Below are 23,026 nucleotides of genomic sequence, written 5' to 3'. Positions count from 1 at the left end.
GAGTTACGAGGTTTTCATTGCCTACCATCGCTTATCTTGTGCTAGGAACGACTCATCTTAAGACAGTCGTCGACAGTGTCCTTTAATGAAAAATCAGCAGAGCAAAAGTTAGCAAAGAATATTGCGAGTCGAATTTCGATCGGTAGGCGAAGGAGCAGAAGAAGGCACGTCAAGGAGGGACAATGATAATTAATGCAGCCGCTTGTGTGTTCCTTAATTGACGTATGTGGTCAACGAGCGTTCTGAATGTTGCGCAACGACTGTGGAGACATCTAGCGGCAAAAGAAGAAACGTCATTCTGTATCGCCGTTTCCCCAAGTTTTAATTCGTCCGAAAAACACGCGACGCGTATATCCCCGGCTTGTTTACATGCCGTAGCGGGATTTTGATGAAGCTAGAGCGCTGTGCGATAGCAAAGATCACGTTAGTTGAGCTGTGTGTGTCACACATGCTGTGTGCGGTCGCTGCACCCTTCCCGCCGCTATTTTTAATATCAAACGACGCGACCTACCGGTAGCGCTGAAGAAGTGGACGCAGTATCCAGCAATTAGTTTTTTATTCCAGCTGAACGTAGGGTATCATGACGAAGGTCAGTATCGATTTCTTTCTCGTTTTCTTGTCGTGCGGTGCGTGTGTCGCCACACTCCTCTGTTCTTGTTTAATATTACCTGTTTCTCTCTCCTTGCGTTTGTGTGTCTTTCTTTCTGAGCGTATGCAGCGTTTTGGTAACTATTGTCTATATTCTTTTCCTTGTTCAGTGCTAGTTGAAGTTACAAGAACGGGAATATGTGCGTGACATTTGCTTATTACATTATTTGCTTCTATAGTCTCAAGCTACGAAGTTACACAGGTGATTATCACTGACCATAGCCGTTATAGACTGTCTTGAGATTTATAAAACACAAATGAAAAATAAACATTATTGGCGAAGGTGTCCTACTGTATGATTAGATATACACAATTTAATGCATAAGGGGCAGTCAAATGAAAACGAGACACACAGAAAAAAATAAATGAACTGTTTATCATTTCAAAAATAATGGCTCTGAGCACTATGGGACTTAACTGCTGTGGTCATCAGTCCCCCAGAACTTAGAATTACTTAAACCTAATTAACCTAAGGACATCACACACATCCATGCCCGAGGCAGGATTCGAACCTGCAACCGTAGCGGTCGCGTGGTTCCAGACTGTATTTCAAAAATAATCGCCATAACTGTTAATACACTGATCCAACTGTGAGCAAGACTGTCATTTCCTTCATGGAAGCCGGCCGTTGTGGCCGAGCGGTTCTAGGCGGTTCTGGAACCGCGCGACCGCTACGGTCGCAGGTTCGAATCCTGCCTCGGGCATGGATGTGTGTGATGTCCTTAGGTTAGTTAGGTTTAAGTAGTTCTACGTTCTAGGGGACTGATGACCTCAGATGTTAAGTCCCATAGTGCTCAGAGTCATTTGAGCCATTTTTTCCTTCATGGAAAAGTGTTTGCGGTTGCCTAGAGAACCATGATTGTACGCAGGCGTTCACCTCTTTGTCCGAAGTAAATCGGCGGCAACGAATGACTTACTTCACTGCTCCAAAAATATTGAAATCTTACGGGGAGAGATCAGGACTGTATGGAGGATGTATAAGGGTTCCCCAGCGAAACTTCTGCATCGTAGTCGAAACAACCTTGGCAACCGGTGGGCGCATATTATCCTGCAACAGAATGATGCTATCCGACAATATTCCTGGACGTGTGGGACTAACGGCGCGCCTCAATTTTAGCAAAGTGTCTATATACCTCTGTACGTTAATTGCGGCGGCGTGTTCCGGAAAGTCAAAGAGCAGTAGCTCTTTGCAGTCAACTAAATAGGTCACCATGACTTCCACGGAACTGGCGTGTCTGTTGTTTCGATTGGCTGGTAGCCGTATAATATGGCACGCTCATCGCTATGAATGAGAAAAGAGTACAAAGTTTACAATTGGGCAGTGTATGTTACATGCAAGGGGTAGTTTGTAAATTAATTGACGGGTGGGATTTGGTGGAAAACGAGTGTATGTGTGGCTCTGTGCGAACTGCTGTTTAACATAGTGTTATCTTCACAGTCTGTACAGAAGCAGTTCAGAGGGGCTGTAGAATATCCATAGAGTCCACTCCGGAAAACTAGTTTATTTTAATTTCATTATTTTCATCTCAGAATCCCTCATAAGGAATTAACCACTGTTCCTAACAGACTTGAAACATTTGAAAATGGAGTTCAGAATTTCTGTTCTCGATTTACTGTTCTCAGTTTAAGATCCTGTCTCGTCCATAAATGTCTGGACAACTAGTAGCCTTTACACATGATCAAGATATCTTTGGGTTTTGTGAGAGATCCGTCGATAATATTCTGCTACTGTAGTAGTTGTAGGTTTCACGAAGTGCCCGTTTGACTGCCAAATGCCGGCCGCGGTGGCCGTGCGGTTCTGGCGCAGCAGTCCGGAACCGCGGGACTGCTACGGTCGCAGGTTCGAATCCTGCCTCGGGCATGGGTGTGTGTGATGTCCTTAGGTTAGTCAGGTTTAAGTAGTTCTAAGTTCTAGGGGACTTATGACCTAAGATGTTGAGTCCCATAGTGCTCAGAGCCATTTGAACCATTTGACTGCCAAATGCGTTTCATTTAGTATGTATCTATCTATTGCCTTATGCTTTTATTTACATCTAATAGCCGCTGTTTTTTTAGAACAATAAGTAGATTCAGTTGTCATTCGTGGTAGGACTTTGGTCAAACAGTGTGCTTAATGCTCTAATGGCTCTGAGCACTATGGGACTTAACTTCTGTGGTCATCAGTCCCCTAGAACTTAGAACTACTTAAACCTAACTAACCTAAGGACATCACACACATCCATGCCCGAAGCAGGATTCGAACCTGCGACCGTAGCGGTCACGCGGTTCCAGACTGAAGCGCCTTTAACCGCACGTCCACACCGGCCGGCTAATGCTGTAATACACTATCGATTTTTGCAATTGTTGACTTATGGAAAGTGTGTAAGATAACAGAGGTTAGTGTTGCGATAGGTGGTGCAATTAAAAAGACAATTATGTATTTGATGTCAAGGAATCTTACTTAAGCTTGGTTCAAATGGCTCTGAGCACTATGGGACTTAACATCTGAGGTAATCAGTCCCCTAGAACTTAGAACTACGTAAACCTAACTAACCTAAGGACATCACACGCGTCCATGTCTCAGGCAGGATTCGAACCTGCGACCGTAGCGGTCGCGCAGTTCTAGACTGAAGCGCCTAGAACCGCTCGGCCACGAGCGGCCGGCACTTAATCTTGATGCAGTGTTAATCCGTGTCTTGAAGATGATCGCTTGACCGAAATATGTTGTCTAGAAATAAATATTCGTTACAACACCTTTTGGTAGTTTCATAATGTCTTCTTTCGCTTCTTTAGAAGTTTATATACAGAGACTGTATACCTTGGAAGGCTCTTTCTATCATGAATTGTTGTACTAGTTACAATTCGGTCCAGTGCTTTGTCAACTATTCACCTAAACTAGAGCTACAGTTCCTCTACATGCTCCTACCTAGTCCTAAATGTCTCGAGTTCCCATTGAGGTATGAAAATACTGCTTCGTTATCTAGTTTATTGAGTTTGTAAATCTTTCTACTTTCTTCTACTTTCTTTCTTCTACTTTCTTGCCCTTTGTACTTCCCTAATCATTGTTGTTACGACTGCGTCATGATCACTGACACGAGTTCCAATGTCGACACCTGTCAGCCAGGCGTAACGAACAGCAGTGAATACAATTTTGTGTGACCCTTTGACGAGAGAGCTTTCTAAACGAATGAGATATCACACAATTTGTGATTAATTTAATGCAATATTATTTTCTTTGATCTCTCGTTGTTTTAAAAGAACGGACTCTCAAAATATAAGGTCAGTGTATTAAAATTGTAGGCTAGGGCGTTTGAATACGACCGCCATCAGCCGGCCGGGGTGGCCGAGAGGTTATAGGCGCTTCAGTCTGGAACCGCGCGACCGCTACGGACGCAGGTTCGAATCCAGCCTCGTGCGTGGATGTGTGTGATGTCCTTAGGTTAATTAGGTTTAAGTAGTCTAAGTTCTAGGGGACTGATGACCTCAGATGTTGAGTCCCATAGTGCTCAAAGCCATTTGAACAATTTGAACGGCCGCCATCCCATGGCGAAAAACAGGAAAGGCAGTGCTGCGAGAGGCAGGAAAGCATGAATACGCGCTCCGCCCCACTGCAACAAACACCATTCTCAGCGCCGGCGTCTGCTTGTTAAGCAATATAACCTCTGTCTTATGACGACCACACATTTGTACTCCGTCCATAAGCTAGAAGTTCTTGCACCGTACTAATAGCACTTATTACTTTCAACGTTATATTATTCTTGTGTTGGAGTACTCTCGTAACCGAGAATTTTGTACGGCCTACGTCGGAATGAGGCAATGGTTATTCCCGTCAGATTACAGAAGTTAAGCGCTGTCGGGCGTTTGCCGCACTTGGATGGGTGACCATCCACGCCGCCATGCGCGGTTGCCATTTTTCGGGGTTCACTCAGCCTCGTGATGCCAATTGAGGAGCTACTCGACCGAATAGTAGCGGCTCCGGCCAACGAAAACCATCATAACGACCGGGAGAGCGGTGTGCTGACCACACGCCCCTCCTATCCGCCTCCTCATCTGAGGATGTCACGGCGGTCGGATGGACCCGATGGGCCACTTGTGGCCTGAAGACGGAGTGCTTTATTTCCCAATAAGGGAGACATATTTTCCTTCAGATGGTATTTATTACGATCTCTTTTTCGTTACACAAATACTTTCAGTTTTAACTATCCCAAGCGTTTATCTGAATAAAAAGCACCGGACATTACCGCCACGAAACGAGAACACAATGGTGTCAACATAATCTGCTAACGTCGCTAACGCACAGTTGTGAGGGGGCACTCGACGCACGGATAAGTCGGTTCGAATCATAGTGGTGGAAACGGTTTTCACTGCCAATATTTAGCCGGAAAGGGGAGGTGAGGTAGTGGCGTGAAGTTCCCGATTGCCAGATTTTACGCCAGTTTTAAATAGCAAACCTCTCCGAAACGTCTCATCCGGTGAGGGCATATAATACTGTTGATGGTGATCCATCCGTAGGATGAGATCGTTAAGCTTGGCCACCCCGATGTTGCTATTCGCAAATAGTAGGCTATGTGCCGGCACTGAGTTTCACTCTCTCCTTTCTATCATCATCATCATCATCCAACACAAACATTGCACCGCACACACACAATACATACAAGTAGTACTGCAATATTGTAATGCAGCATGTTGCAAATAAATAAACAAAAAATGATGTCAATATAACTTAAAGAGGCATATAGTTACTTAGAACAAGGTGCCATTGTATTAAATTGAAGCAAATTCACACGATATGCTATCATTCGTGATGTTTTACGAATTATACTGTTCGTGATGGCTTGGTAGATACTTAATGAGAAAAATGTTCGTAATGGTTTGGTAGATATTCGGTGAGAAAAATGTCAAAAGATATAGCTCTGACCAAAGAATACAAGTCGGAAATGAGAATTGGGTTTCGCATCGAAAACAATATTAAAGTAACATACTATGAGCCACCCATATAATGGAACCGTTCAACACATCGTACATACACACAATTGGCAGCGACGATTGTGACATGGTAGACCAAGAGGAAATATCGAGTTCGTTTTAAAGAATACAAAAAGCCTCATGAAAGAAATGTGCCTTTCCACTGCTTTTCGTAAACAACAAAAATACGTCCTGAAACAATTACCGTATTCAGAAGAGATCGAAATTGGTAGTCACTTTTAAATCCATGAGGTGGACTCGTCAACGAGCAAACTGATCTGCAAGACAAAAATTTCCTCGAAAATTTTAGACACATTCCGCTCACAGAAAAAAGTAAGTATCATTTCTATTTGCAGTTTTCGCGCTGACAGGTTTATTTATATTGTCAATTATTTGTGAGAAACTTTTACATTTTCCGGTATGTCCATTTTTCACATTCATAACTTTTTAATATTTTTGTTTTTATTTTTCAAAGTTTGTTGTCAGTTTTTAGTAGTTTTCATTTAGGTACGTGGTCGTTGTGCTGTAGCAGACTCCAGCCCTGGAGGTCCTGGATTCAATCTCGGGTAGAAGTGGGGATTTTTCCTCGTTCCAGTCCCTCCAGTACGGCCCCAGGTCCACTCAGCCTCTATCAAATGAGCATCGACGTTCTTTCCCGTGTGTGTGTGTGTGTGTGTGTGTGTGTGTGTGTGTGTGTGTGTGTGTGTGTGTGTGTGTGTGCGCGCGCGCTGCAGTCAGGTCAATAGCCCGGCCATGGGCTAGCGCCAGGTACTTCACCTTTTATTTAGTTATACAAATAATTGTATATGCATAGATCTTTAAAATTAGTCTGTCCTGAGCTTTCTTCTTTGGTCAGCGTTACATCTTTGTATCGACTAGTTCTCAAGCCATCACGAACAATATAACATGTAAAACACCACAAACAGTAGCACAGTATATGAACTCACTGCCTTTTTCATGCATATGACACTTGGCACTGGCAAATTATGTTTCTGTTGCGTTACGTTTGCAATACTGTGTTCGTGCTCCGAGGCGGTAATGTCTCCTGGTTTTTATACAGGTACACATTCGAAAATGGATTTTTAAACCGAAAATAGTATTGTAACTGAGAAGGGGTATTAAAGAATAGCACTGCTGGTGTGAGAAAATGTCATTTTCATACATAATTTTATGGCTGTTGTGCTCACTAGGAAATGCTGTTCTACTTTAATGTCACGTCTATTTACTGACTCTGGCAAGTGACTGATTGTGGAGGAGGACACTGTGCTTTGCGAATGCATACGTATCACACTACCACGCTGAAGGCATTTTTATTGATGCGTCTACTATTTCAGATTTTAATGCAGTTCTGTTAAAATCTGCTGAGTGAAAAATTACCAAATGACCATTCGCATTGCTCTTATCTGCATAAGCTCTATTTCCACTGTCATTATGACCCGATACAACACATTTGAGCATACAAAATGCGCACTGTAACTTACCACTTTGCCCAGGAGATGCTGGGAGCAAACGACTGGTTAGTAAGCTCGCATTGCGCAAAGGTGTTAATAATGGACATATAACAGCGGAATTAATACAGAACATAGCCTGAACTGCCCTTTACACAACACTACCGTTCAACATAAACACCATGCATTTGTACACATTTGCACCATCGTTAAACCCTGCCATCAAAATCAGTCTGGAAAAATGTAGGGTTTTGCTTCTTGATACATGATTTTAAAAACCTAAGTTTTACTATTGTGAGTTCTAACGCATCTGTCTCCTAGAACCACTTGATCAGCACGTTCTCCATCGGCATCAATGACAGATGATGTCGCTGGCTGCGCGGTTTATCTGCAATGTACGTTTCTCCGTTACCAAACTTCTTCACGTAACGCTGCCCATTGGTGATGCCCATCAGAAAGGCCCTACACACTCTCTTCGTGGTTGAGGTTAAAGCAGCTTTAAAATGATGTCAAGAAACAAAAGGCTGAATTTTTCCAAACAGTTTTTGATGCTTGGGTTCGACAATGTACGAATGCATGGTGACGGTGCTAAACGGCAGTGTTGTGTAGAGGACAGTTCAGGCTATGATATGTACTAATTACGATGCCGTGTGTTTATTAATGCATTTTTTATGACACAGGACGTATTTCTTCTTGATCCAACCTCATAACTTGACACTTAGCAGGGAAGTGCAGGGAGCTGATACAAGCCATCTCCGACCCCCACATACACTATTATCGCAGGGCAGTTAGCACATACAACAAACATACACCCGTATTTCTATGAAAGCAGAGGTGACACAAAGAGGTAACCATGGCATACACGAGTTTACATAGTCGAAACTGAAACTTTGTTGCTTAAATTCACACAAAAAAGAACTGTACAATGCTACTGCGAACATTATTGTTTGCTAATAAAGATTGGTAGTGAGAAGAAGCACGTCTACACTCTCCGACCTCTACCTATTTATGCACTCCCAGCACCCTCATGAGAAAGACCTAGTTATACTGTTCATTTAGTACTGTAAAATCCCTTACATTTGCTTCCTGCAACCGCCGCGCGAAGCTTTCAGTTGCGGTGCACTTACAGTATTGCAGTCTTGATTGTACTAGTAATCTGTAAGCAATTTCCATTGCAAGCAAACTGCAGTCTCTGAGGATCCTCTCGATGGATCAAAGATTGATGTTCGCATTGCATTTAACTGATACTATGTGGTTGTCCTATCGCATACAGTGTGGCTATTGATTTGAATGGCTCCAATTGGCATTCATTAATGCTACAGTCAAACGTTGCTGCAATTTTCTGTTTGGCTAGGTGCACAACGAAGAATTAGTAATGAATCTTAGCACAAGGTTGATACTTTGTCAAGATTAGGTTTGATGTTACTGCAAGTTAAATGCCAAATCTGAGTTTTGAAGGCTCTAATATGGCAGTATCACTTAGAAAAAGAACTGCGTTCTGTCTCAGAATCAAGCATAAAACGGAAAGAAACCCGGGAACATTCCAGTGCGGACGATGTCTCCGCGCTTGTGATTAGAATCACTGACGCGACATAAGGACGAGACTTGGTAAGTGACACTGAATGTGATATTGCGGAATAAAGTAATACTAATGCATGTGGAACTCAATGAAAAGTAGCTGAGATTGGCAGCAAAAGAGGGAACGTGCATGTGCACTATTTTCAGTCCTCATTTTAGACAGAAGATAAGTACACAGAATGATAGTGCTTGACCTTGTAAAGTATCGAGAGCGTGGCAAGCTCTGCGGTGACGCTATCTCTTTTTTCGTAACATCCTGCCTGGTAGACACGCTAGTCGCTTGCAGTGGCTACAGGTTCCTGAAAATCGCAAGGACACCTTTTCAGTATTCTGTAGTTATTGACCAAAAAAAGGTCTGTGTGTCTGTTAAGATGTATTTCGCATCATATCTGCGAGTAATGTTAGTAACAGTCTCAAGTCAATGTTTACTTGAATGTGTTGGTTCGTGTCGACCAGATGGCTGAGGTGATTAGCAGACCGTATAAGAGTTATTATTATGTAGTATTCTGCCTAGAGGCAGGTCCATGTCTTCGTACGGAGAATTTCTGATTCCACTGTTTCCCTGTCTTCAGCTTCTTCCTTCAGTCTGTTGTATCTCCTTCCATCTTTCACGTCGTCCAGATGTTTAATTCTTCTTCTTCCTCGTCTTGCATTTCCTCTGAGTTCCCCTTCGATGACATCATGTATGAGCCCCTCGTATCTAAGTACATATCCAATCCAGTTGGTCTTTCTCTGAAGAATTGTATGCAGAATACTTCTCTCCTACTCTTCGCAGTACATCGTCATTTTTTATGCGATCTGTCCACTTGATCTCTTCCATTCTCCTCTAGTACCACATTTCAAAGCTCTCTAAGTATTTTTTCTCCGTCTTTCTCATTGTCCATGTCTCTGCTCCATACAATGCAATGCTCCAAATGTAGCACTTTATGCCGGCCGGAGTGGCCGTGCGGTTCTGGGCGCTACAGTCTGGAACCGAGCGACCGCTACGGTCGCAGGTTCGAATCCTGCCTCGGGCATGGATGTGTGTGATGTCCTTAGGTTAGTTAGGTTTAATTAGTTCTAAGTTCTAGGCGACTGATAACCTCAGAAGTAAAGTCGCATAGTGCTCAGAGCCATTTGAACCAACCATATGTAGCACTTTATCAGTTTTTTCCTCAATACCAAACTCAACTTGCTGGTCAGCAGAGTCCTCTTCTTGTTGAAAGCAGCTTTGGCCATGGCGATTCTTGCTCGGACTTCGTTGGTGCAGTGGGTATCCTTTGTGATAAAACTTCCCAGGCACTTGAACTGATTCACATTTTCCAGTTCCCGATTGTCAAGTATTTCTCACGCTTTGATATGCACATCACTTTTGATTTTTCGATTTTGATTTCCATGCCGTATTTTCTTCCCGTTTCCACCAAATTGTTCATCATGTGTTGCGGCTGTCTCCGATTTTTGGCGAGCACTACCAGGTCGTCTGCATACTTGATGGTGTTGATGAGACGTCCTCCTACTTTGAAGTTTCCGCATCCTTTCAGCGCTTCTCTCGCCAGCAGTTCTCCATACAGGTTGAAGAGACTTGGCGACAGACAACATCCTTGTCTCACTCCCCTTCCTATTTCCACACTGTTCGTTTCTCCATGGTTCAGTCGTACCTTTACCCTTTGTCCCAGGTACAAGTTCCTTATAAGTCTCCGATCTCTCCAGTTGATTCCTATTTCCTTAAGGTTGTCCATCAATATATTCCAGTTGACTCTGTCGAAGGCCTTCTGCCAGTCTATAAAACAAACGCAAACTTATTCGTTAACGTTGTCAAATATAAATTTCTCAACAGTGGCGTTCGAATGTTTACTGACGAGATACATAAATGAAGAAATTTATTGGTCCACTAAAACAGAGAATTGAATCGTATGTGGAGGACAAATAAAGCAACAAAAGCTATCTGTAGGGTAATCAGATAAGTTTTACTTTCGCTGTAAATGGGATGAAAAGCATACTGTGATGATATGACATGGATTGGTCACAAATATTCTTTTGCTGCAGGGTGCAGTTTAGAACTGGTTCACACGCCTGTCAAAGGGACGCGGTGTCGCCATGTCCCAGCAATGCACCCAGAGAGCCTGAGACACGTTATTCTTCTCTTCCTGTCGCGCCTCTCGTACTAGAAGACTCCACGCTTCACTACTGTTTCCTACAACACTTCCTGTTCGGTAGCAGCTACATCCAAATCTTTTACGTATCAAATATCGCAGGGAGCCCACACCATTACCATCATCACTATTTCAAGATCACAGACATCAATCACCGTCTCCTCTCTTAATCGTAAAATAATCGTTTTTCTTTTAAAAATTATATTTTAATTTATTTTTAATTGTTTTATTCGATGACTGAAGAGTGATAACAAGTCCGCTTCCAGCCTAGCCCCTATGTGGGGGGAATATAAATAACGGATTAATAATTTAACTGCTGTACGAGAAAAGCTATTTAACTTGGTTTCACAGTGTAGTAGTTTTGTATTAATTTCACAAACTTGTGATCAACAATAAACGTCATGCATATTTGAAGTGTCGGGTAGCTTGGGTCTTAGTGCACCCGTTCTGCAAGTCGGGGTCTCAGGTTCGACTCTTATAACACAAAGGCCATTTCACTTATTGGAAACTCAAATTTAAATTATAGGTAACAAATGTAGGTTAATTCTTACAAAGAAGAAAACAGCAACCAGCCACTATTAATACTGCTATTTATGTAGGTAAATAGCTCCGTTACCGGTTTCGAACTGGCAAGTTCATCATCAGACGGCTGTTCACATGATTTTCAAGATACACTTTACATTATCGTCCGTTTCCGATTTTTATTATTCCACTGTGGCGAAGTATTTTTGGTGTGTTGTTGCCCTGCGGTAAAAAAGAAATTGCATAAGTGCTGGATATATTTTGGAATATTCGAAAAATACAATCCTGCAACTTCGCAACAAAACCGCGCGGAATTTTCGACGTAAGTACCATAACCACTTAACCTCACATATTTATTTACGCTGTATTTCATCGTTTGGAGGTTAGTTACTTTCACACAGTGCGCTTCTAACTCTGTTTTCTACCGTAGGGCAACAACACACCAAAAATACTTCGCCACAGTGGAATAATAAAAATCGGAAACGGACGATAATGTAAAGTGTATCTTGAAAATCACGTGAACAGCCGTCTGATGATGAACTTGCCAGTTCGAAATTGGTAACGGCGCTATTTAGCTAAATAAATAGCAGTATTAATAGTGGCTGGTTGCTGTTTTCTTCTTTGTAAGAATTAACCTACATTTATTGTACACAGCCACGGTCTCACCATGTCAGTTTTAGACAAAATAGCAGTAAAAGTAAACAGTTTCTGAAACGTTTGACTCACAAATTCCCTCGTGAAACTTATACAGGATGTTCCGAAACTATTCGTTCAAGTCAATACAGGAGGTAGACAACATCAAAACAAATATATTTATGGTACATGAACTCCCTCACGGTAGTTTCTCAAACTAAGGACGATTTACCCCAAGGTAATTTAGCATGCTAATCATAGTAGTGGCATTCACAGGAACTGCTCGAACGCGCGAGCATTTGCCTGTATGCACGCAGTACATCGTCGGGCCATTGACTTGGGTGGCCGGGCCACAGGGCCACCTTAGCCGATCCATCGATTCCCGAAGGTGGCTGTCAGATGATTTCTCACAGCAATGCTGAAATGAACTGGCGCTCTATCGTGCTGGCCGCGCGGGATTAGCCGAGTGGTCTCAGGCGCTGCAGTCGTGGACTGTGCGGCTGATCCCGGCGGAGGTTCGAGTCCTCCCTCGGGCATGGGTGTGTGTGTGTGTTTGTCCTTAGGATAATTCAGGTTAAGTAGTGTGTAAGCTCAGGGACTGATGACCTTAGAACTGAAGTCCCATAACATTTCACACACATTTGAGCATCTTTTGATAATAAAGATCGTTTACAAGCGATCTTGGCTAAGAAGTTCAACTTCTCACAAGTAGTCGTCTGTGTTGCGGTGTTAGCAGCAGCTGACGCATTGGACGGTAATTCTGTAGTCCGCTTGCTCCTAGTCCCCGATAAATGGTGCAGGCTATAACAGAATATTGCTAGGAGTCCATGAGAAGGAGTTACGACGTGCTTGGTGCACAATGCGACGATGCTCCCGTGTGGTGGCCAAACGTTGTAGACCGGAACTCTGACGACGAGCGAGGCTATCTTTAAGGACCCATGCAGTCCAACATCGGATCACCGTCACATCTGAATGCTCCACAAATCTGGGTATTGCAAAATTCTGCCAGCCGACCAAATTTCACATTTCTTTATCGTGCCGGAAGTACATCCTTTGTCTAACATTTATAGGTACATCCTCCAGCAATTCTGGCAACACATGTTCCTGGAAAATGCAATCTCTGTGTCCGTTGTGGGAGAATGGAAGCATATATGATCCAATCAGCCTATCACTGAGAATGTCGACCCACACATTAACACCGAATCGCTGTCGATGAGGACGAGGTCGAGTACTTCATGTCCCATATTCTCAAACATGCGAATTGTGGATACTGAAACAACCTTCTCGAGTAATCAATGACTCTCCGGTGTAAATGACTCCGGCCGTAAATAAGGGGTCCAGGCAATCTGTTGTAAAAACCATTATCATAGCTGCAGGCGTTGTGGAAAACCTTCTGGTGTTAGTACTGCCACGCGCTGAAGATGGGAAGGATAAAGCAGCTGGTCGTGTAACGCATTCCACATAAGGCTACGTCTGACGCCAAGGATGTGTGCAATACATCGTGTAATTGTAGATGGCGTGTTTTCAACATGTCACAGAATCTCGTCTTCAAAATGGCTGTAAGCGCTATGGGACTTAACATCTGTGGTCATCAGTCCCCTAGAACTTAGAACTACTTAAACCTAACTAACCTAAGTACATAACTAACCTAAGTACATCACACACATCCATGCCCGAGGCAGGATTCGAACCTGCGACCGTAGCAGCAGCGCGGTTCCAGAATGAAGCGCCTAGAACCGCTCGGCTACAGCGGTCTTCCATTTCAGGTGTTCCCACTGTTCCATTCGGACCTGTATCATGCGTACTTGAGTGAAAAGTGCCAGTTTCACATAGCAGCCGATGCAGACATATTTGCTGTTGTGGAAAGTGTTATCTATACTCTCTCACTGCAGCTAGTCCATTTCCATTCACAGACCCGTATACCAGATGCATGTCAGCCATTTCAGCATATTTAAACCGCTCGGCCGGCCGCGGTGGTCTAGCGGTTCTAGGCGCTTAGTCAGGAACCGCGCGACTGCTACGGTCGCAGGTTCGAATCCTGCCTCGGGCATGGATGTGTGTGATGTCATTAGGTTCGTTAGGTTTAAGTAGTTCTAAGTTCTAGGGGACTGATGACCACAGATGTTGAGTCCCATAGTGCTCAGAGCCATTTGAACCATTTTTAAACCGCTCGAAGTTCACTGTTGTTGTCACAAGGCGGTAATGATTGCGACTGAAACCGTTTGTTTACAAGGAACTCACCGTTGTCACAAGGCGGTTATACTTGCGAATGATTCGGTGTGTTTCCAAGCAGACCTCAGAGCCAACCATCCGTACACAGAGCAGTTTTGAATGTCAGTACACATACCCAGTCAGCGATACCGACGCAACGGGTTACTTCTGAACCAGTAACTAATTTTAATTACAAGCTAATTTCAGAGACCGTATGTTGCTTATCGAAATATATTTGTTTTTGATATTCTCTATCTCCTGTATTAATATGAACCACTAGTTTCAGAACATCATTTAGATTACACATTTCTCGTAAACTGGTGGGTAATTTTTACGTTGCATACGAACTTCTACAGAAGATACACGAAGACTAATCCTAACTGAATTTTGCAGAGTATGTCTTCTTCTGTATCTCAAACAACAGATCACCTTCTCTTTTTGTTATCATCTTAGATAAACTGTGTGATAAAAAATGTGGCACCTAGAAGATATGGTCGGTTGTGAATATAGCATCGTACACATACACACGATAGGCGGCCATGTAAATGATTAGGCTTACAATTCTCTATGACAAGTGGAGCGTCCACCAGAGTAGATGAGTGTTGTTCGTGGTTAGCGCTGTTCCCAGGCATGTTGGGATACACACTGAAGCGCCAAAGAAACCCGTATAGGCATGCGTATTGAAATACAGAGATATGTAAAAAGGTAGAATACGGTGCTGCGGCTGGCAACGGCTGTATAAAACAACAAGTGTCTGGCGCAGTTGTTAGATCAGTTAGTGCTGCTACAATGGCAGATTATCAAGATTTAAGTGAGTTTGAACGTGGTGTTGTAGTCGGCGCACGAACGATACGGCACAGCATGTCCGACATAGCAATGGGGTGGGGATTTTCCCGTGCAACCACTTCACGAGTGTACCGTGAATATCAGGAATCCGGTAAAACATCGAATCTCCGACATCGCTGCGGCCGAAAAAGATCCTGAAGAACGGGACCAACGACGACTGTAGAGAATCGTTCAACGTGACAAAAGTGCAACCCTTCCTCAAATTGCTGCAGATTACAATGCTGGGCCATCAACAAGTGTCAGCGTGCGAACTATTCAACGGAACATTATCGATATGGGCTTTCGGAGCCGAAGGCCCACTCGTGTACCCTTGATGACTGCACGACACAAAGATGTACGTCTCGCCTGGACTGGAAACATGTTGCCTGGTCGGACGAGCCTCGTTTCAAATTGTATCGAGCGGATGGACGTGTACGGGTATGGAGACAACTTCATGAATCCATGGACCCTGCAGTCAATAGGGGATTGTTCAAGCTGGTGGAGGCTCTGTAATAGTGTGGAGCGTGTGCAGTTGGAGTGATATGGGACCCCTGATAAGTCTAGATAGGACTCTGATAGGTGACATGTACGTAAACATTCTGTCTGATCATCTGCATCCATTTATGTCCATTGTGCATTCCGGCGGACTTTGGCTTTTCTGCAGGACAATGCGACACCTCACACGTCCAGAATTGCTATAGAGTGGCTCCAGGAACACTCTTCGGAGTTTAAATACTTCCGCTGGCCACCAAACTCCCCAGATATGAACATAATTGAGCATATCTGGGATGCCTTGCAACGTGCTATTCAGAAGTGGTCTCTACCCCCTCATACGCTTACGGATTTATGGACAGCCCTGCAGGATTCATGTTGTCAGTTTCATCCAGCACTACTTCAGACATTAGTCGAGTCCATACCACGCCGTGTTGCGGCGCTTTTGCGTGCACGCGGGGGCCCTACACGATATTAGGCAGGTGTAACCAGTTTCCTTGGCTCTTCAGTGTATAAGGGGCGTTAACAGCATCAGATGTTGAATGATCACTATGAGGGATATGTAGATGCCATTTATTCGTGTGAGACACGGTTACCAACACCTGACAGTGTTTGCAAATGGTCTAAATGTGGGTCTCCAATTGGTCAGCTAGTCGAATCGTGCAACATCCACATTTGTGGGGCATTCGTATGTGACAGTGGCCCAATGTTAGCCTGTATGGAAACATGAGGCGAGATATATTTGTTGTCACGTTTTGCTATCACAAGGAAGGATCGTCGTATTGTGCACCAAGAACATCGTACCGCTGCATATCTGCGCCCACTGTACGAGAACAACTAATGGACTACCTGCAACATAGTCTGTCATCCTACACCATTGGTCGGAGACTAGGAACAATCGAACTAGTGTACGCTGCGTAAAGGGCCCACGGAAGTGGCAGTATTTCTTTTATCCCTACAGAGATCTACAGGGTGTCCAGAAAAGGACTCTCTGATTTCAAAATTAAATATCTCGAAAACAAAGATCGATAGAGGAATGCAGTAAACGGTATGTTTATTGTGAAAGCTGTAAGAAATTTAGACAGCAGTTTTAAATAATAGTTACAAAAGCTGTAACTATAATCAAGCTGTGACTGCTAAAAATTAACACTCTCATGTTACTTAAATTTTATTTTATAGCCGGCCGGGGTGGCCGAGCGGTTCTAGGCGCTACAGTCTGGAACCGCGCGACCGTTACGGTCGCAGGTTCGAATCCTGCCACGGGCATGGATGTGTGTGATGTCCTTAGGTTAGTTAGGTTTACGTAGTTCTAAGTTCTAGGGGACTGATGACCTCAGACGTTAAGTCCCATACTGCTCAGAGCCATTTGAACCATTTTTATTTTATTTTATACAGTCTGGGCAAAATAGAACTGGCCCAGAAAATATTTAATGTGTGGATGATGTAAATTGTGTTGCCTTCCTTAAGGTGCATAACATTTTTTTCTCGTGCCAGTTTCATTTTATCCCCTCTGCGATATACTACGTACTATTATCCTAGACCACGTCCCTATGCTCTGACTAAACTAAACGTGGCGATGTATGATGTATTGCATTCTGTTTATCTGGGCACACTGAATTCTGTGGTGCCATTCACAGGCACATCAAATGTCGCAGTCACAGGGTGTTCACACGGGGACAACGCTAGCACGAAACATTCGTGACTTCTATGACGCGACCCTCCTTCGCTCTTCACGTTGGTTACTAGTTTACATGCGCATTTGTCAGCTATGGCATGAGCTGCAACTTCGGTATTGAGCTATTTATTAATTAAGTAAAAATATACTGAGAGATGGGAGCGTATTACTGACAATTACGCCTGTAACAATTATTTCAGTGCTATTTTCCTCATCATATGCTCTGCTGGATAGGCCTAAACGTTCAAACGTGTGTGAAATCTTATGGGACTTAACTGCTAAGGTCATCAGTCCCTAAGCTTACACACTACTTAACCTGAATTATTCTAAGGACAAACACACAGACCCATGCCCGATGGACTCGAACCTCCGCCGGGATCAGCCACGCAGTCCATGACTGCAGCGCCTTAGACCGTGGATAGGCCTCCTCCACACTTTTCCATGCAGTGTGATCTTGAGCCATACGAATCCCTGTTGCTCCTGCATATTTTTTAATGTCATGAAACTACCTTCCATTAGACATTATGGACAACCATTAGCTGTATAAAGGAATGACTACAATGAAAATTTGTGGCGGACTGGGAATCGAACCCGGATTTCCCGATTATCACCAGCGGTCGCCTTACCTTTATCTTTTATTGTTGATCTCTTTTTGTTCTATATTGTTCGTTGTATTTGCTTGGGGAAGACGTCCCATGACACCCATTCAGGCTCTTTGTTGATCCGTTCACTCAGTGTTTTTTTTTTTTACAGAGGGACCATTTGGCCATCCGAACACAACTCACGGCCAGAGCCAAACTTCCACGTGTCGTCAGTCATGTGTCTATAATCTGTACAGGGGAGACATTTTACTTGAAAGTCACTTGCTCGGTGTCGGGGGATAAATACGACATCGTATCGTATCGTACCTTCCATTAGATCCTCGTCACGATCTTTTACTATTTATTGGAATCTTGTAAAGAAGCCCTTGATGTGTCTACCATACATTCGCACAGCTACATGACCCTTCCATCTCCACTTAATTTGGATTACAATCGTAATTATGTCTTACACTCTGTTTCCTAATTCATTAATTTGTTGTACTGTTTCACCTAGCAATTCCCAACATCCATTACTCAATTACTCGCTGAGCGACCTCGAGGTTTTGAACAGTTATCGCGCTGAAAACCCATGTCTCACTGCCATAAGTTAAAACTGGCAACACTCACTGCTAGTAAGCTTGCCGTTTTAGACACACCAGAAAGATTTTTAAAAACTCAATTTAGTTTACTAAGGCAATCGGGGCTCTTCTCTGCTCTTGTATTTATTTCTAGTTTTATCCATCTAGTCATGTCCAAGTGCCCCAAATACAAAAATTCATCAAGTGATTCTACGATTTCAGTGTATTGTTCTTTGTTTACGCAAGTTAGTGAAAGAATGAGATGAAGTACAGGGTGGGGCAAATAAAAGTGGCCCGGAGAACAGAGTACCAGGATACAGAGAAACACAGCAAAGGAAAGGAAATACAGTGCTAACCTGGCTATAGTAGATGTTGAAAGCGACGACCATTCATCTCTTGGCACTTTTGGGCCCTGGTCAGCAAATTGCTCAAGGCGGATCGAAGCTAGAGTGCTGGAATTGCTGCTGTCTCATCCGAAATGTTCTACTGCAGTTCTTAAAGACTCTAAGAGTAGTTACGATACACCTTAGACTTGAGGGCTCCACGCAGGAAGTAATCGCACGCTGACAGATCAGGTGACCTGGGTGGCCAGCTAGGGCCGCGACCAGACTGACCTCTGACAACAACTCTCAGGCGAGAAGATTGTGAAAATGTGCTCCAAGATTCGGCAGGCTGATGGGCAGTTGCTCCATCCTGTTGGAAGTAACTATTGGCCTTTTCCTCCTCCGTTGATGGTTTCAGAATGTTTGCAATCTAACGCATCGAAGTCAATGCCTGATCAAAGAAGATGCTACCAACAATGCAGTGTGCAGATACTGCACACCAAACCTCAACCTTCTGATCATGAAATGGTGTTTTTTGGAAGTTATGCGGATTCTTCGCTACCCAGAACCTGTGATTCTGTGAGTTAACATAACCAGTCAGATGAAACCAGGCTTCATCAGACATACAGAACAGAACCATGTCCAAAAAATTCACTGTTATCCCAATGAACAGCCACTCACAAAACTAAATGTGCTGAGGAGCACCTGCTGGCCTTAATGCATGAACACAGACACACGGTAGGAATGCATGTGCAGTCCAGTTGGAATATTCGTCAGCATGATGGACGTCATACCACAATCTCTTGCGACAGGCGTCATGTTGATTTGGTAGGGCTCTGAAGCATTTTTCGTTGAACTGTAGCCACATTTGGCGGTGCGCGGGCATGTTTCGGAATGTTTTTTGACTTGTTCAAAACAGATCCTGTCTGATGCCATTTTCGAGCTATGCATTTCATGGCACTCTTTGTTGGCACCTTGACACCATTAAACTTCTCAGCAAACAACTAACCACACCGTTTCCATGACTTTGTTGTCACATAACTTTCCACAACGAACACCCATTGCACTGCAGTGAATACCATCGTCCCCTTTGGACTGCTCCACTCACACTGACACAGCCCAAACAGCTCTGATCCGATGTCGATCACGTGGCGGGCGCACACTTGGTGTGCGAGTCACGGGGTGTCCTTATATGGATACACTGACGTCCAATCGTATCTACTCGTCCGGGCCACTTGTATTTGCTCCACCCCATACTTATGTGCTGGCAGCTAATATGATTCCGGACACTGATACAAAGTTTAGTAGGTCATTATAAACATACAGATTTCATATCAGGTATTAGATTAGCAGTTAACACTTGTAGTGGAAGAAATGTCAGTTTAATCACAGTATCTTTGCCTTTGATTCCGTCTTTTACTCTATTCGTAGGTTCATAAAATGACTGAGCGCAGACTGTACTCTACTTGAAACAAAAAGTCAAGCCCCCAAAAGGAGAGGAGGAAACGAAGTGAAGCTTCACATATTGAGATGGTATGTGATGTTATGTCAGTGATTGAAAAATCGAACCAAGTTGACAAAGAACTTGGTAGCATGAGCGGACTTACCAATATGGCCTATTCTGGATTGCACGCATGCACTGATCTATTGAACAAAGGTGTTGTAATGCCATCGTATCATCTCCAGAGTTACGATGGCCCGCAACTTTTGTAACTGGCCTTTGATATCCTGGACACTGGTTTACAAACATGTTCAAAAGGGAACATATCTGGGAATTCTGGGTATCTTGCTGGCCACAGGAGTAGCTCAACATACCGCAGACAGTTCACAGAGAAAGGCGCCATTTGTGGACGCTCACTCTTCTGCTAAAAAATGGACCACAATACTGTCGCATGACACAGATTATGTCGCAAGATGTCCGTGAAGTGCCACCGTGCCGTCAGGGTTGCTCGATCACTACCATTCGTGACGTAAAGGTATACCCAATGGTTCCTCAGACCGTGACACCAGGCGTAACAGCGCTGTGCTTCTTCTAAACGGTGAAAAGATGAAACCAGTCCTCAGGCCACTGCCACGCTCACCGACGATGGATATCCGGGGTAGCGCACGAAGACGATTCGTTGCTGAACAGAATGCAACGCCCCCCCCCAGGGGGTCCACAACTCTTTTGTGGACACGTGCGTAGCGAGCACGGGACCCCGAGCTAATGTGGCCCTCCTTCCTTTCCGGGCTGCATACCTTCCCTTCCCTTTCCGCATCCCTCCCCGTCCCCCATCTTCGCCCCCCCCCCCTCACCTCTGGCTCTTTCCTTCCCTTTCTCCCCCTCTGGGAGTATGGTTTGTGCCTACGTCCGGAGACGGACGCTCGAAACTGTTCCAAATTCCTTGCTTTTACACTTGCAAGTCCTCGTCCTTCCTCTGTCCTTCTCTTTTCCTTCCCCTTCTCCTTGCCCTTTTCTCCGCTGCGGCGTTTGAGACCCCCTTTTCTTTCCTTTCCCTTTCTCTTTTTTCCTCCCTGTGCGTGTCTGAAGGCCGACCCACGCACTTCGATGCATAGCCGGTGACGGGGTAACGCGTAATTCCCCGCCCCGGGTAGACAGGTAGGACACGTACGTACCCCCTGGTAACGGCCAGGCCCAGGGAGGGGTGATTACCCGAGCTGATACCTTCCGAAAGTGCCGATTGGTCCCTCCGTCCGTTTGTCGGGAGGTGTGACCTGAGGTGTGAACAATCACCTAAGGCGGGTGTGCCCTCGATGAGGGCCCCCACAAGGGAGGAGCGCGCCATCGGAGACGCCGGTAATCATGGGGGATTCTTCCGCAATGGTTTCCTCACCTTCCACTATGTCTGCTCACAAACGTAAGTTCACTGAGTCTCAGCCACAGACGGTTCTTCCATCGTTGCCACAGTTCCTTGTTGTTTCTCGGTCTGACGAAGGTCACGACTTTTCCACGGTCAACCCTTTCATTATTCAGAAAGGTGTCGACGCAATTGCGGGTCCTGTAAAGTCTTGTTCCAGATTACGGAATGGCACCCTGTTGTTAGAAACACACAGTGCCCTCCAGGCTCAAAAATTGCTGCGTACTTCTCTGCTCCACACCTTCCCTGTCCGGGTGGAACCGCACCGTACCTTAAATTCCTCGCGTGGAGTCGTTTATACACGCTCCCTCGATGGATTGTCTGACGAAGAAATTCAGCACTATCTGTCTGACCAAGGCGTCACGGCTGTTCATCGGGTTATGAAAAGAGTTGACTCGAACATCATTCCAACCCGCACTGTCTTCTTGACATTTGACAAAGTTCAACTCCCATCAAAAATCAAAGCAGGCTATGAGATAATTTCCGTTCGCCCTTATGTCCCAAACCCTACGCGTTGCTATCGATGTCAGCGGTTCAATCACACCAGCCAGTCCTGTTCCAATCCGGCCAAATGTGTTACGTGTGGCAGGGATGCCCATGAGGGTGCTTGTCCACCTCCATCCCCTCGCTGCATCAACTGTATGGGTGACCACGCTGCTTCCTCTCGAGATTGCCCTGTTTTTAAGGACGAAAAGCTGATCCAGGAAATAAGAGTGAAGGAAAAGGTGTCGACCTTTGCTGCTCGAAAGTTACTCGCCAGTCGACAGCCCACCGTGCCTCAGAAAGGAAAATACAGCGCTGTCCTTGCTTCTCCTCGGCCAACAAAGGAGGCGGCCACGCAGACTTGCGACCTCACATTTAGTACCACGGTCGTCAGATCGGCCAGCGCAAAGATCGCCCGTTCAACCTCACCTCTTTCGCCTGCCCACTCTATGGCTCACCCTTCGTCGGGTTCTGCTAAATCTCGAGCCCCAAAGTCAGACGCCAAGTCTTCAAAAAAAGAGCATTCTCGTGAAGAGTTTTTACGTACTGCAACTTCACAACCATCGGTTCCTCCTTCATCTAAACATACCTCCAAGAAGGCTACGAAGAAACACAGTTCCTCTCCTTCTCCGCCAAGGCGTGTCCCATCTACAGCACCACCTGGCGGAAATCGCCCTCGGCCATCTTCTGTGTCGCCGAGGCGCACTGTTGGTGGCCGGTCAACTGGCCGATCGTTGGTGGCAGGAGCTGCTCCTGACCAACCTATGGATCAGGATCTTCTGCCTTCGACTGAATGCCATTCCATGCTGTCGGTCGCAAGCTCTGAGCAGTCGTTGAGTTGACAGCACCCTTGGTGACGTTCCTCCATTTTCTGTTCACCCTATGTCCATTATCCACTGGAATATCCGCGGCATTCGCGCCAATCGGGAGGAATTGTCGATCCTCTTACGATCCTACTCGCCGGTCATCTTCTGTCTTCAGGAAACAAAGCTACGTCCCCATGACCGCTTTGTTCTCCCTCATTTTCAGTCCGTCCGATATGACCTCCCCTCTGTTGAAGGCACTCCAGCCCATGGAGGACTCATGATTCTGCTC

General features: G+C 44.8%; 1 protein-coding gene across 4 annotated transcripts in view; it reads left to right on the top strand.

The window, feature by feature from the left end:
- LOC126469776 (organic cation transporter protein) overlaps positions 1–23,026 on the top strand; it is a 298,044-nt gene that overhangs the window by 3,455 nt on the left and 271,563 nt on the right. The window contains exon 1 of one of the 4 annotated variants that reach the window (XM_050097008.1): positions 376–589. The exons of 2 other annotated variants lie outside the window; for them this stretch is intronic. Coding sequence is in view for 1 of the 2 variants with exons in the window: in XM_050097011.1 (XP_049952968.1) it covers positions 581–589 (9 nt within the window). In the remaining variant the exon portion in view is untranslated. Of the gene's footprint in view, positions 1–375; positions 590–23,026 lie in introns of those variants that run through there. One more of the 4 variants, XM_050097011.1, reaches the window with a different exon arrangement.

This window comes from Schistocerca serialis, chromosome 3 (genome assembly GCF_023864345.2).
Source record: "Schistocerca serialis cubense isolate TAMUIC-IGC-003099 chromosome 3, iqSchSeri2.2, whole genome shotgun sequence".
Taxonomy (NCBI): domain Eukaryota; kingdom Metazoa; phylum Arthropoda; class Insecta; order Orthoptera; family Acrididae; genus Schistocerca; species Schistocerca serialis.
The sequence above is the reverse complement of the archived record's forward strand: the minus strand, read 5'-3'. Positions and strand labels throughout refer to the sequence as shown.